Genomic DNA, 16,718 nt, shown 5'->3' with positions numbered 1-16,718 from the left:
TTTCACAAAAATGCAACTAGATTTATTACATTACCCGATTTAATATGTGTCCGTATGAACAACAGCAAAATTTCCAAAAACTGTTTTTTTTCAGAAATGGAATTGTAACTCCTGGAATAACATCTCTCGTTGTCCTTAAACCAGAATACAGAGCGGAAGTAGAAGCAGCAATTGAAGAAGAAGATGCGGCATCAACAACTGTAGGTCCAGGAATAGTTACCACAACTCTCCCAGTTGGCCGAGGAGTTTCAGGATCGGCCACACGACCTCCCCGTGTGACTTCCGTTTCAGGATCAAGGCTTGAATTTGCTGGTGATCCCCACTTTATTGTGGATCTTGGAACACAAATCTCCATTTGTTTTGACTGGATAGGAAAAGAGAATGATGTGAGATAATATATTAACATTTTTGTTATAAGCTTCATCCTGCTCAAATGTTTAAAGGCTTCTATTGTAACTCTCATTTATCATGCATACTAAAACAAATATGGAATAATTATTATTCTTCTAGCAACTACAGACTAGGCTACGACAAGATGTTAAAAATGACAACCAGCTTTTATTTCAATATTTTCTCAGTAAGCACGACTGACTATACCAAGGAGTATTTTCGACGCTAAACCATATAAAAACTACTTGTTTAGCGGCAAAATGGCACAGCACAGAAAGTTTTGTCGGATTCAAAATTTGAAAATGCACAAAATTGTCACCCAATCTGATTGACAAAGCAGACGATGCGTAAAAAGTTCTCTACAGTCTCTAGTAAATCTGTCCCTCCCCTCAAAGGCTAGACATCAATAAATGTTGGATCAATGTAGGATGATAGCAAACGTTCGAGATCTTCAAACCGAATGTAGTGGAAAGTTAGAATAACTTGACGAATGGAAAATAAATTTAATTATTGAAAGTGAAACGAGCTAGATTAATAAAAACGCACCATTGAAGTTCAAACTAAAACATTTTTGCAAAGACAATGTGGGCAATGGAATGGGTTCTTGCAATGTCAAATTATTTTTTGTAAATAATGGTTGGACCATCGTTCAGGTTGAACACTTTCAGTGTATGTACCAACTTTCTGAAAAAAATCTTTCTATGTTGTCCTTTTCTATTTCAAAAATTTGTTGCTTTGGTCGAACTAATTTTGTGGTTTTAAAGTCATTGAATTATTGAACAAAGAGCAAATTTCTCTGGACGTTGCAATAATTTTAAAGCCTTTTGTGTGTTCGTTAATTATCGGCTGGAACTCTACAATCGAGTTCCATATACTTTTCATTACTACTTCTAATCCCCATAATACACAACTCTCATAATAGCTTGCTTGGTGTGCTTTGGTCCAAAAGCTTCCATAACAGGTGTGCTTGGACCAGAAGCTTCCAGAGACTGGGGTAATATTACATCACCTGAATTCATTCTTCTGGTCAACAAGTCAAGAAAGTTTCCATAATGTCACGTGCACAGAAACGTTTTAGAAGCAGATTTCACAATAATAGATGAAAAGGTTACTATCGGTCAGTAGTCGTCAGTAACACTGCAACAGAATGACGCAATAAAACAGTTCACATACACTAGAACAAAAATGTAGCCTACAGCGGGACTACGCATACTGATTGTGGCAACCTGTTGACTTTCTCTTGATCCTCTTTGTTATCATCTGTACCTAGAGTGATGTTTTGATGTATAAGTCAAACACTAACCTGATCTCATCATACTGTGAATCCATGTTTCAGATTATCAGAAGAAAGCCATCTGCAAAGTCTTGGCACGTTTCATTTGTTCCATTTTGATAAATGAGTTAAATATATCCATCCCATCAATGATGATCACTTGGTAAGTTGTCGGTTCATCTAGTGGGTCCAGAGCCGTATGTTCAACTGTTGTGTCTGTCATCTTTAAGGAGGACAGCTCACTAACAGTTACCTCATTCCTGTCAACTTGTATCCGTTGACTTTTACTACCAGTATCCAGCTTTTCAAGACGGCGGAGTATTGATGCCTTTTCATATGACAGCCAGAGGGATCCATCTGAAGCAAACAGGAATCGAGGCACCACACCAAACTCATATTCCGATGCATTTATTGCATGCATATTCCGATGCCTTCATCTGATGTGTTCATTCCGATGCATTCATTGAGGTCCAGCTACGGTGGACATTTTGATGTTACAATGAATTACTACAGCAGTCCTCGCTCTTCTCTAATTTTGATCACCTTGTCACACATACTGATTCCTGCTCTTGCATTGGCAGGTTTGAACGTAGACAGTTTCTTTCTGGTCATTTTGTCCCACATGGAAAGTTTTTCTTCTGTGTTATTGTTCAGTGGCGAAACCTTCGAAAGTCTGCTGCTCAATCTCAACACGACTAAGGATGTCGTTGGTAGCAATTTTGTTCATAACTGCTTTGGTGAGCAAGTTGTAGCATGCATCTTCGTCAGAGGGTTCAAATGGGCTTCCATGTTTGTGAAATACTGCGCTAAGTTTTACAGCATTTTAAGAGTTCAAGTACGATGAGAAAGTACTTCTCCAGTGACTTTTCATTCTGTGTAATTCCAACTGTGGCTCCAATAACCTTATGTTTATAATTTTCTTGTTCAATCTCGTGGTCTGGATCCATTAACGTAAATCCAGCAACACCAATGGTTACGCAGAAATTACGTTTCATGAATTCCGGGAAAATCTTGGGGAATTCCTTTTCTACTTGCTGCCTTATAGAAATGCGCAGGGGTAAAAGGGGAATATAGTTTAAATGATCATTGGCAAAGAAATAATTTATGAATGATTCCAAACTCTGCATGTCCAACGATATGTCTCGTGGCTCGAACAAATTGGAAGATGGTCTCGAACTCTTTTATATGATTGTCAATCATTACTCTGCGGTGGAATGAACAAGAGCCAGGGTTGTCGTGCACAAGGTTGTTGTTGTTGTCGCACCCCAGCTTGTACCTGCCAGTCGACGAATAAGGGCAACGCGTGATGTTGCCTTCTTGCGGAGTGATTCCAAGTGGTGTCGGTACGTGAAAGTCATGTCCATACTAACACCGAGGTAGACTGGTGTGGAGTTAAAGGGAAGGGTGTCTCCATTGATGTTGATGTTCAACTTACGCTTTGCTTCCATGTTGTTTAGATGGAAAGCAATAGACACCGTTTTAGTTTTTCTGAGCTTGAGTCTCCACGTGTGGAGAGAGTCTGTCATCTTAGCCATGTCCTGGGTTAGATGCCTTTTCAGTGGAGGCCATTCCGAAGCATTGTGCAATAGGGAGTGCCGTCAATGCACTTTTATTGTCAAATCACTTAGCAACTCGGCTCAGCTAGGAAGCTTAGGTCACAAACAAATAATCTGAAAACCTTTTTTAGATCGAGCCGCGGGAAAATGCCGCACAAAAAAATCAATATCACCCAAATAAAATAAAAAACGTTTTTTTTCCTCCAAAAAAGAACGTAATTAAAAATAGAGAAAATACACAAAATGACGCTAAACAGTCACAAACAATCAAACAAAGGTTTTATCCTTTCTGCCGTCAAAGCAAATGCCTTCGGCTATTGTGCTGAACGAACTGGAAGCGAAGTGATTCGTCTCCAAACGGAGCAATTTTCGTGCACGAACAAGCTTGTTTTTGTCGACTACTATCGTCGGATTGAAATCTTCTTTCGTGTCCAGTAATATTGCGGTTGCGAGGGCAGCTGCTGCTCGACTCGGAATTCCATACCTTTGCGCCTCACGCGCAACTGTACGAAGATCGAAAGTACATCGCTCCTGCTCTTCGAGTTCTTCTCTGCCGATCGAGCACTTTGAAGGGAATCCCCTTCTGGGAGATTCTTCTGTATTGTCGTCATTAAGACATTCTTTGCGTTCCTTCCGCTTTTTTTCTCGCTTCGCTCTTGAAAGCAGTTGTTCTTTCCGCTCGTCCTCCTCTTCTCAGATTTTACCGCCTCCCAATCGACGTTTTCAATAAAACCAATGCGTGCTCCGTGTTGGTCCTTAACGAAATTAACCTCGCGTAAATGCAGCATTTTGTCGTCAACGACGTGAAAAGAGTGTCGAGGCAAAGACTGGCCTTCATTGAAGCTTTCCATTCAGCCGTCTTTCTGGCCAGGGGGATTTTATTCTTTCTCTTAACGATGGCCCATTCCTTCAGAATCTTCTCAATCACTCCCTCAAGCGTGATGATCGTCACTGTGGCGAAATCTTAGATAACCTACTTGTTATCTGAGTCGCCACAGCTTCCGCCATTTCGCGCAGCCCCTATTTCCTTCTTGTAATCTCCAGTGTCCTTCTTCTTCGTGATTTTTTATTCTTCTTTTACTTGGGTGCAATATCGGAGAACGTCACCACTGTTGGGAAGAACCAGCTCATTCATTTCTTTGGCAAAGCCGAACACGGGATCAGCAGATCGAGTATATGCGGCCATTTTATAACTATTACAGACCAATTAACTGCAATTAATTGATAAACTGCCACCGGTACTGATTATTTGTATTCTATCAATCATTGTAAACTACGACTGGTAGGCTACCACTACCACTACCTAGCCCTATAGCCTAGCTTACTCTGAATCCAGGCATCTTTGCCTGCCAGGAGGATTACAATTGGAGAGTAGCCAATTTCAACATGTTAAGATTGGTTAGTGGTGTCAAAGCTGCAATTAGGGTCTTACTGGGAATTAACATGTTTAAGTGGCTACCAGCTATGTGTGTTTTTAAGATCTGAGCATACATGTTTCCAATATATTTTTTCGCAATTTTGCAATATATTTGTATGTTTTTTAACAAGAGACAGTGAAAAACTGGACTGTCATACATTCTAAGCTTTATTACTGACTGAGTTAACTGTATGATGATTAATGAATCAACCATGTTTGATGAGTGTGCGGCGCACACATCCTGAATATACGCCACTGCAATATCCCTGGAATGGGTTGATTTACTGATTAGTTGGACCCTATTGTGCACCGTCTTCCTAGCGTTCAATTTAAAAATGGTTTTCGATTTCGTCATTTACTCGACTAACCACCTAAGAAACTCGAGTTGCTAAGCGATCTGTTCCCGACAGCCCTCCCTATTGTGCAATATAGACAGATCGTCGACATAAGCATACAGTTTAGACGTTGTTGGTGGAAGTTCATGGATGCGAACAAAGGAGTAGAGTCATGACGGATCCCTAGGAGACGCCATTCTTGGTATCTTGGCCTGCTTGTTTCTCCGCGACCGGTGGTGAGGGAGAAACGGCAGTTGTAGACAAGCTCCATAATCTTTCTAAGTATGTGCCGGTCGGGAAGAAGTTTGCAGGCGAGGTCGCGGTGCCACACTGTGTCATATGCTGCAGTGACATCAATAAACACGGCACCAGCCTTTTTCTTTTCTTCAAAACAATCCTCTATGTCTTGGCTCATGCGAGTGACCTGTTCTACAGTTGATCGGCCACGGCGAAAAACCTGCTTGCTCTAGCGGTAAGAGTTGGTCGATAATTGGATCAACGCGAGTATGGATGAGCCATTCAAAGATTTTATAAGGTATACATAGGAGAGAGAACGAGAGCTCCTAGCGCCATCCGAAGGTTTGTTGGGCTCTGGTGTATGCAGGAGAGGAAAGCGTGCAACCAGGATTTCAGTGCTTTTCCAGCGTGAAAGATGAGCTCTGGTCATATCATCTGGGCCCGGTGCTTTTCCTGGCTTGAAGATTCAGACCATGTTGAAATTCTTCAAGTGTGAAATCCCGGGATATATTTTGCTCAGATGGTCTTGGAATCTTTTAAAGTTCAGACACTTCTTTAGCCACTTGATGAGCCGCGCTTTTATCCCCTAAGGGGTATACCCCATTATTCACGAGATGATTTTGTGATGATGCTGGCTGTGATAAGGCGTTCTACAAGCGGTTGTCGGGACCTGCCAGTTAGCCTGTTGATCGTGGACCGTGCTTTACGGCTTGAGTGGGTGAAGTCGATGTTTTAGACCGTTTCTTTCCATCGCTCTCGTCTGTTATTATCAAATTTGCTGGCCGTTAATTCTGATGCATTGCCAGTAGAGGCTTGTGTGGGGCGTAAGAGTGTTTCACATTCCTTATCCCAGCACAGTAGGTAGAGTTTTCTGCAGCCACGACGAATGCACTTTTTTGCGGCGTAAATGGTAAAGTTGCAGAAGTCCTGGTAAGTAAATTACTGACTATGGGGCTTTGCGGGAGTATCAGTCCTTGCTGAACCCAGATCTATTTTAAGGAAGTTTATACTAAAACGCTCATCATTCCATTGTATGTGCGGCGTAGCTAAATGGAGCAAATCTTCTTTTTAAACTAAACGAAATGTCCCAAGCACATCGAAACAATAGCGATGTTTTGATTGACTGAATAGTGTGGAAACGTACAGTCAAACATCAAGCAAAGCTCCTTTCGAGCAGTCGACACGTCGCAACGTCGCTTTACATGACACGTCGCAAAAGGGGATGAGAGCTTCATCAACACCCTCAGGACATCATCATCTACCAGCTCATCTATTCCATCACCCACCAGGACAAGAAACAATAACTTACACTGGATATCAAACCTCAATCGTCTTAGGCTACTGTGTGATGTGCAGTCTAACCATAGAAAGAGCTCAACATCGGCTCTCCTGGGCCACATTGAAACGGGCTTTTGCCTGAGGATGGGTTTCTTTTATGTCCGGTTTTCTTTCTCCATCCTATTATTATTAGTAGTATGACTGCTCATCCACATCAATATTGGAACTGGCAAATTCAATCCACAACACTTTTCATTAGGCTGTCATTCAATACTACATGTGTGCTTCTCTGTTTTTGTTTATTTTTTGCTATTTGTTTTTTTGGGTTTTGTGGCTGTGCTAACTACTGATGTATAGCCTACTACATAATTTTTCATTCAGGCACGTTTTAAACCTTTCAAGGTTTTGCCATCTTTTCCCGTTCGTTAACGTGCTGGTAGGTTTATATCGATTTTTGTAGTTAGTATCTTTTTCGTCCCGGACGCGTTAATGACGAAAAATAAAATGATTGAATGATTGAATGATTGATTGATTGAGTTTGGTTGAAATCATGTTTTACAATCACACGTATAAAAACATATAAAAGTTTAACAAAATAGGAACTTTTCATCTACCTGAATCAACAAAACAAAACTTTTTTGTTCTATAAACAAAATACACCAACTTAGTATATTAAACATTTCAAATACGGTGACGTCACATGACATCGGACGTTTTGCCTGTAATAAGCTACTGGACACAGTAAACCATCTGCATTTTAGGTTTCCAATATTCTTCATGACAATGTTACTGGAATTGCAGTCAACGCGAAGCTTATTGATTCGTTTTTTGTCGGAGAGATCGGATTAGTTTTTGCGAGAAAAAACATGACAGCAAAGGTAAGTCAAATTTCACGGAGAAACCCCTGCATTCCATAGCTTGTAAATTATAAAGAGATGTGGCATTACTTTCATGAAGTTATCTTGCTATTTTCTGGTAATTTATTTTCTTTAAATCAAATGCTTCCAGAAAACCAAAGTTGGCCTCGATTTCGTTTGGGGGCACATAAATCATAGCGCATTTGCACTTCCAAGTCTGTAATTTAAATTGTTTACCTCGGTTTACTTTATTAATTTCCAGATCGATGTTTCACGTGTCACTGTAACAGTTGGTCTCAGCAAAGCAGTCACGATGCAGCTTAGTACAAAAAAGACAATCAGAAGACGTGGAATTCGATTTAATGTTGTTCCCATTTCCGATTCCTTATCCATGGTTAGGGTTACAATGAAAAAGATTCAGTTTAAGGTAGGCCTGAAAATATTTTCAACCAGGACAATGTTAATACTCCAAGATCGCGTTCGTACCTTGCCATTCCTGGTCATGCCCAGATACGTACTGCACTGATGAGGCCAGAAGGCCGAAACGGTGTGCCACTGTCTGCAGGTAATAATTCATCATAAGTATCTGATACAAAACAAAATGTTACAAAAAATGAAGATACTACACTCATGTTCAGCAAACATTTTGAAAAGTAGCCTGTTCTCATTTTGAGTGCTATTGAATTATAAAATACAAATTCATTTTACAGAACTTTATTACAGTAGTAATGGCTTAAAACCTTTTTTTGAAGTCCCTATAATAAACGAAGTCCCTATTACAAAATTCTTACAATGTGAAGTTTTGCGTTGGATACACAAGTCGGAGATCATGTATAGTTTAAGTTGGTTATTTGATAATTATCTTTCAGATATTGGCTCGGCTTCATTCAATAAATGTCGACACTGTCGACCATCTTGACTTCTCTGTACCAATACACAAAGGGTTTTCAAGTTATCTGACAGGAATGCTTGGTCAGTTTCCGCAGGACATAATCAAAAATGCTCCAGCATCTATTTCGTTCATTGAAGACTCGAATGAAGCTCTTTTGTCATATAAGTGAGTTGATCCATTGAAGGAAGCACAAGCCATAAAATCTGCCTGATGAACGAACTTTCATCACACTCGGTTTTGTTCTTTTTGATTTTTGTTTTATTTAATCTTTTCTTAATTCTACATGCCGAATGCAGAAGCGCTGGTAGGCCTACTGAGATCCGTTCATACAGCCAACTTACAAACACGAAGCTGCTGCCATCATATTCTGATTTAGAGGCGACGCTTTGAGAATTGGTTGTTAGCCATTTGCTTTTTTTATGATTTAATTTGCGATATTTAGATTGTTACCCTATTTACTTATGGTATGGTAAAGAAAATATAATGAGAGCTGTTGCAGCACGGTTTTATCTAAATTTGCTATATGACTCAAATCTGATATTTTTGACTTGAAATTGCTACAAAATTTAGAATAATGTTCAGCACAAAGCAAAAATATTTATATTTTTGTCAAACAGTTTGATATATCCACACAAGCACACAGAGCCGAGTAACGCAACCAGATTTAACATGTTTACGTTTATTTTTAAAATTTACAAAAAAACACTAAAACAAATCTTATTTCGAACGCTTTCGACATCACATGGTGAGATGGACGGCAAGTGGCTCCTCGTGCCCCACCCTGTAACATCTGCACCAAAGTAGATATCAAAAAAAACTTGTCAACAAAGATCCTTCATCCCGACGGCATAGCTGCAAAGAAAAAATAGACAAGTTCAGACGCCCCACCATTCTGCAGCTCAACATAGAAGGCTACACAACAAGTAAGATCAAAGTTGTGGAGCAGTTTTTTCATACCAACTGAGCACTCGTCATTCTCTTCTAAGAGACCCACTGCACCTCTGCAGATAGACTAGCCATTCCCAATTACATGGTAGCCGGGTCTACCCTTATAAGCAAGAAGCACGGTATTATCATGTTTGTGCATGAGAGCCTGAAGTGGACCTTTGTCGACCGATCTCCAACTGATGCCGAGATTGAGTGGGTGGGCATTTGTATCTCAGACTACAACATCGTCAATATGTACAGTACAAGTTCCTACCCTTGTCAATGTTGTCATCATCTCTCCCAATGTACCCCTCTTCCAGTCTCTAGGCTGGAGATTTGAACTTCCAGTACACCAATTGGGCTACAACAACACAAGCAGCGACTGGGAATTTATGCCTAACTGGCCCTTTACAAATCTTATTCTACTATTCAACCCAAAGAAACGAGCCAGTTTTCACTCCGGTCTCTGCGGATACAGGAGCAAACCTTGGCTTGTCTTTGTCGACGAGCGTCGGCAGCTCTCTTCCAGACAGACGTGTGCTTGAGAAGTTCCCACGGTTCTAACATCGGCCGTCCCTCATCATCGCCCCAAACCTTGTGGCTCCTGTCCCGAGTTAACCGGTGAAGCGATGGAACTTCAAAAAAGCCGATTGGAATCAATACTGCCTCTTGACCCACGAGTCTGCTGCAACCTTACTATCACCTGAAACGTGCAACGTATACAAGACATATCAAGACTTCTACAACGCTATAATATTGGTGGCAAAGGCTGGTAGGTACTGCTTCTAACACCGCCACCACCAGAGTGCTATAACGGCTGGACGCAAAAAAGCTTAAGCGATGGAACGAAGCCGTCCAAACCATCTTCTCATACTCAAGCCACAAAGCAGGAGCATCATTAACAACTTCACTGGGTGCTCAGAAAACTTCCCTCACCAGTGCACCGTTTCTGCAAATGCTAGTGCAGAACGGGATCTACAAGACAAAGGATCTCAAGGCATCCCGCCTTGTCGCTAAGCAAGTACCTGCTTTCGGGCAAGTGGAAACATTACAAGAAGTAGCAATCTATGGAGATTTCTTTCCAGACGAGTTCACCACTGACATCAGCCTAGTGAAACTACACAAGTCTCAAAGGCCGGATAAGATCTTTCCTGAGCTTCTGCGCCATGCTGGACCTGCCCTCAATTCCTGGTTACGCAGATTCTTTTCTTCCTGCTTGCACCACTTCCAAAAATTCTCAAAAATCTAAATAGCTTTAGTAGTTGCGATCCCTAAGTCTCAAAAGACACTAGGGGACCCACGGAGCTATCGTCCGAGATCTCTCCTCTGCGTTCCTTTCAAAATCTTTGAAAGGCTGATACAACCATCGACCCACTCCTCCTGAAGGAGCAAGCTGGGATTCCACGGAAATATTAACTGTAGATCAAGTCATGCTCTTGACCCAAGACGTCGAGGATTGCTTTGAGGCAAAAAAGAAGGCCGGCGCTGTCTTTCTAAATTTGACAGCTGTCTACAACATGACATGGTATCGTGGCCTTACTTGCAAGCTGCTTCGCCTGCTTCCAGACCGACATATGGTCCACATAATCATGGAATTAACTGCAGATAGGACGCCACCGTTCGACCTTAAGGTCTCCTCAGTGCAGTGAATTGTGCACTAGATAGGAACGCTTTATTATGTATAAGTAATGCAGCGTGGTGATTTTTCGATTTATGGTACGCAAGAAATCACATTTATATATCCAAAAATAGCGACTGCAAGTCAGCGAAACCAAAACTGCGGCAGCAGCTTTCCATTTACACAATCAGGAAGTTAATCGTGAGCTAAATGTCCAGAACACTGAAAAATCTCTGTTCTTTTGCCTAGAACCAAAATACCTTGGGGTGACATAATAAACAGATCGCTCACATACTGCTATCATTTAGTATCACTGCGCAAGGAACTAACACTGCGCTCTGCGCTACTCAAGCGTCTGGCAGGCTCCAGCTGGGAAGCGAGGGCTGCCACTTTGCGCATAGCAACCTTAGCCCTTGTCTACTCTTCAAAAGATTACTGTGCACCTGTTTGGTGCCGTAGTGCTCACTGCCCTATACAGCGCCCTGTGCACAGTGATCGGATGCCTGGGTCCCACCCCATTGAACAGTCTTCCCATTCTCATCAGGAATAACAATTACACAATAATTTTATTTACATTTGATGAACAAAATACAGTAGTTAGAGTTAAACTTAAAAAAAACATCACAGTGATCATACTTTGATAAAATGATAATGTTCAATATTTTTATAACTTTCAGGCACAATATGGTCCGAGTTCGAAACCACAAAATATTTGAAACCTTCTCGTGGAAAAAAATTGACTGCTGGTACGTCAAACAAATTGGAGAACTGACTGGGGACAGAGCTTCAAAATATCTAGTGCCTGACTTGATGAAGAATTAAGAAAATTTTGTGACATATGAATGTTATGCCAAAAGTAGTGGACGTCTTGAAAGATATCAAAAATAATTAAAAAAAAATACTCCAAACTATAGCTTTTTGGTGTCAATCCTTGTTCTGTATTGCCAAATTTATATCACTTTTAATTAAAAGAGCTCAATTGTTTGCCAGTAAAACATGAGTGGATTTAAGTAGAAGCAAATGAACCTGTTGCCTCCAAAGACCCTTCTAGTCAGTTTACGCGCTTGAAGTTTTACATGCATTCAGGTAATTTGCATAAAAAATAGTCAAAACTATTAACTGGTAGCTTAATCAAACAAAAACAAACCTTAATTTAAGGTTTTGTGCCAAATGTGCTAAAATTGCTAAATTTCTTTAATTTTATTTGACAAAATGCTAGTTAGGCAACTTTGTGCTCTATATCATTACATTGTCAATGACAGGTTTGAAGTAAATGAAGCAGTCACCATAACCTTACAGTTGGAAGGCCTAGTAATTTTGCATACTAACTACTTTATGACGTCATTCAGCTTAAGCCTATACAGTACTCTTTTTCCAAGTTGTAACTATCAGCATTCTCACATTGCTTGACAAGAAATGCATAAACTATTTGATAATATAAAAAAAGAAGCAGGCCAAAGAAAGGCTTTACAGACGGCTTTTTCAAATTTTCTTTACACAAACAAGCTTACTAAATACTGACATTTAAAAATTAACATGTTTGATGTCTCTTACTAACATGCACAGTAATAATTTCATAGAATTTACTTTTTATAATTCACAACAAATTTCAACTTTTTATGGGGTTGCAGCGGCACAGTTAGTAGTAATCCGTCCATACAGAGTTATTGTTACTACAGCTACATCCTGAGCACGTTAGTGTTGGAGGTAACTTGAGAACAATGTCTATATTTTGAATAGAAGTTTATTGCTGTAAGAAATTGAATTGACACCATCAGAACAAAAATGAGATGACTAGTCTGACGCCTATCATTAATAGAATGTGGAACAGAACTGCGGAATGCTGATAGAAATCAAACATAGTCTGATACCCATACCAAAGCATGCTACTATATTGACATACCGTGATACGGTTCTACTGCCATGTAGATACGCTGAAGTACACTTTCTAGTGTATATCGTATTTAAACCCATGTAAAGGTCCCAGGAGCTACAGACACCCCCGCAAGAATGCAAAAGAGACGAGCCGTTTGACGTCTGACGAGGATGTACGAACGTTAGCCTGCCCAAGACACAATATTACAACAGTACGGAAGTGAAAGAGGCCGTGGGTCGTTTTAACCGTCTCTCGTAGGCTACTACTTGGTCACGGGTATCCACTTTTTTTGAAAGAAAAGAGTTGCCACAGAAGCTCGATATCCAATAACATAAATCATTTAAAGTCGTATTTACTGCTTCCCAAATCCCTGTTTGGAGTCCACGACCAACTCCATTTAGGGAGCCTATGTAGAACAATTGATATAATTAGTCATGCCAGCAAGGTAATGTTAACAATAATTAAAAAAAGACTAGAAAACAAAATCGAATACGAATTAGCTCCTGAACAGGCTGGTTATAGACCCCACAAAGAAACAAAAGACGCAATATTCAATCTTAAAATGCTGATAGAGAAACGAAGAGAAAGCAATCTTTCAACTCATTTATGTTTTCTAGACCATCGAAAGGCTTTTGATTCAGTGAAGCACCAACAATTGTGGACAATTCTGAAAGGTTATGGCTTTCCTACACATCTGATCAATTTAGTGCGAAGCCTGTATACTGCTCAAAAAGCAGCAGTAAGAACTGGAAATGACCTCACCGAGTGGTTTTCCATTGGAAAAGGTGTCAGACAGGGATGCATATTGTCACCATATCTTTTCAATCTATATAGGGGAGAGTGGGGCTAGTCGGAAAGATTTTTTTTTAAGTGAAATTTAAAACAATTGGTGCATAACCTGACAACGTGAAGTGGCTTAAATTATCATCTATGGTGTCCTCTATCATACAACCAAAAATAAGTATTGAGTCAATTCAGCTTTTAATGAAAATTTAAAATAAACAAACATACAATTGATTTTTCAACTAACCCCATGCCTGGGGTTAGTTGAAAAACGTCAGTTTAATGCCCACTAATGAACTGGATACTCTTTTTTCAACCAACAAACATTTACATGGGGTTGTAAGCAAATATGTTTACCTGCTTTAAAATCAAATGCAATGAATTCTACACCTAATCATCGTAAAACCATTTTTTAATAAACGCATTGTTAAAACTTGTAATGCCGTATATATAACACTTTCCAAGTTATTCAAATTAAAATTTAACAATGTATGTCTGCTTAAAATAAATACATTGGAGCTTATACTGCTTATTATCATACCACGACGATATACTCATATCGTACTTCTACATAGTCATACCGTTATCAAACCATTTTCCAACTAGCCCCATTAGCATATGACAAACTATTTTCCTAAAATATTTAAGCATGGCGCATTGGACTAAAATTTGTTTATGTCTTAGACTCTTAGTGTTGCTGAACACCTACAGCTGACACACACCAAAAAACTTCTGCCTATCTTTAACGATATCGACGCATAAGATGTTTTTTAATTGCCAAAAATTTTACTTTGAAAGTAAGAAAATAGAAAATTGTCAGCCAAACAGGTATACCTTGACTCAACAAATCGAAACTAACATGGATTATGTGTTTTTATAAACTACTTCACATGTTGGCAGTAAATATTTAAAAAAGTTATCGGGAGTTAAAAAAATGATCATTTTTCAACTAACCCCGCCTTCCAACTAACCCCACTCTCCCCTACTGAACACATAATGAGAAAAGTTTTGGAGAATTTTGATGGCTCTGTGAAAATTGGAGGAAAAATGGTAACCAACTTTCGATATGCTGACGACATAGTGTTGGTCGGTGGAAGTGTAACGGAACTGCAAGAACTTTGGAATAGGATCAAGTCAAGAAGTGAAGAATATGGTTTGCAATTACATCCCACAAAAACAAAAGTGATGGCCATAAGTAAAAAGGATGAAATTTGTCCAAACTTATACATTGGTGGTAATGTTGTTGAAAGTGTAAGTAACTTCTGCTACCTTGGCAGTGTCATAACTGACACTTATGATGATAGCACGGAAATTAGAAGGCGAATTGCTATGGCAAAAACAGCTGTGACATCACTTACAACGGTGTGGAAACAGAGGTCAATTGGTAAAAACACAAAATTAAGATTGCTGCGAACTCTCGTTTTCCCAATTGCCACATATGGATGTGAAATTTGGACATGCAAAAAACGTGACATTAAAATGTTAAAAAGTTTTGAAACGTGGTGTCACAGCAGACTATTACGCATCAGCTGGATGGAAAGAAAAACAAATGAATTTGTTTCCCAGCAAATAAACGATAAGTGGAGTCTGATTAACAACATTAACCTCAGAAAATCGAGATATTTTGGACACATAGAAAGAAGCAACTCGTTGGAAAATTCAATGTTGACTGGGATGGTGCAAGGCAAACGAACAAAAGGACGACAAAAAATGAAATATTTTGACAATATCAAGCAAATTACAGGAATAAAAAGCATGCCGGAAACACTAATAAAAACAAACGACAGAACAAAATGGAGGCAGTTCATAAGATCACAGCTGATCAAACATGATCAATCTGTTGAAGAAGAAGAATGTAGATTTAGTTTGTGGAGGGTTTAACGGCTTCATTATTCGTCCTTTTTTGCAAAATTTTTTCGGGCGTGTTTCTGCTCAACCACCTAACCAGGGATATTGGACCATAATTTCAGAAGTGGATTAAAGAAGTAAAAAGCTTTTTTGTATCCCACAAAAAACTAACAAAATAATGGAATATTCCAAAGTAATCACTTTTTCAATCGCCTTGCCTGAACCAGGCATCGACGGCCTCAGATGAATAATTAGACCAAATTTGTTCCTATTATATGTTGCATGGATGATTGTTTCTGACGTATGGTTAAATTATAAACAGACATAACTAAGCAACAACACTACATTTAACATTATAAAAACAAAAAACAACAAAAAACAACAAGCGAACGTTTTCGGCTAGTCATATGTTATGTCTGTTTATGGTTTAAAAGAGTTACCTCTCTACCCAAATTGTATGGTTAAATTGTTTCAGATGTGTTTGTCTTTGTCTGCCGGGTGCCGCTTTCCAAAAATTTTACCAGTTAAAGTCAAACTAAAGAAAAAATCTGACTTGGCGATTTTCCACTTTCTTTGTGTTTAACATGCTACCATAAAACGATTTTGAAAAAAATTTTGCCCCATTGCGGTCTGACCAACATTGCGCGCGTGCTTTTTTCAGAGCTTTTGACACGGGAATGGGCGTGAGCAGCGAAGCGTGCGATTATACAGTCTACGTCACCAGCGACTGGCAATCAGCTGATCGGGCGAGAGTTTTTACTGCGTGAGTTTCAAATGGCAGATCTTGCTGTTTAAACAGTAAATCATCCTCTTTTACATAGATTCAACGTATTCAGGCCTTGAATCAATGTAAAATGAAAATGGAAAAAAAACAAGTTTTTTGAAGGCAAACTCCACAAAGGCATGTGAAACGATTTCAGCTAGGCAATTCAGAAGACGTGGAGTAATCAGCATTTTTTACATAGATTCAACGTGTCCAGGCCTTGAATCAATGTGAAAATTCTTGGAACGCAACACGTCTGAACTTTTCAACCCAACGCGCGAAAAGACTTTTGATAATGCTACTGCTAGTCGCTGGTGACGTAATTCTCGAGCAGTGTTGCCACTTTTTGGTCATTTTGCAAAAAATAAATGAAACATTGGACTTTGCACTTTGCCAGCGCCATTGAAAACAATTTTTTTTCAGTAATTTTTCATAAATGTATTCTTGAATGTTCAGTATACGCATTTTAATGCCTAATTCCCGTTTGAAAATTTCATTTAGTATGCCTTTAAAGAGAGATACTCCAGTTTTTGCTTTTTTATTACATGGTCGAGAAATTTGTATTGTCTAGTTTTCATACTTTTTAACAGAGTTCTGGTTTGTTTCACTTGGTGCAAATTTTTTTTATTTGTTTTCTTTGCCAGCCATGAAATGCGTTGCATTCTACG

The 16,718-nt window shown here is 39.4% G+C and overlaps 1 protein-coding gene across 1 annotated transcript in view; it reads left to right on the top strand.

Annotated features, from left to right (window-relative positions):
- Positions 1 to 11,762, top strand: part of LOC145769236 (inter-alpha-trypsin inhibitor heavy chain H3-like) — a 115,038-nt gene extending 103,276 nt beyond the window's left edge. Inside the window, exons 25-29 of the mRNA XM_082580818.1 lie at positions 95 to 386; positions 7,248 to 7,364; positions 7,606 to 7,770; positions 8,213 to 8,400; positions 11,458 to 11,762. Of these exons, the coding sequence (XP_082436944.1) occupies positions 95 to 386; positions 7,248 to 7,364; positions 7,606 to 7,770; positions 8,213 to 8,400; positions 11,458 to 11,602 (907 nt within the window). The 3' untranslated portion in view covers positions 11,603 to 11,762. The remainder of the gene's footprint in view (positions 1 to 94; positions 387 to 7,247; positions 7,365 to 7,605; positions 7,771 to 8,212; positions 8,401 to 11,457) is intronic.
- Positions 11,763 to 16,718: the final 4,956 nt, after the last annotated feature.

The sequence above is a fragment of the Aplidium turbinatum genome, chromosome 4, assembly GCF_918807975.1.
Source record: "Aplidium turbinatum chromosome 4, kaAplTurb1.1, whole genome shotgun sequence".
Taxonomy (NCBI): domain Eukaryota; kingdom Metazoa; phylum Chordata; class Ascidiacea; order Aplousobranchia; family Polyclinidae; genus Aplidium; species Aplidium turbinatum.
The sequence above is the reverse complement of the archived record's forward strand: the minus strand, read 5'-3'. Positions and strand labels throughout refer to the sequence as shown.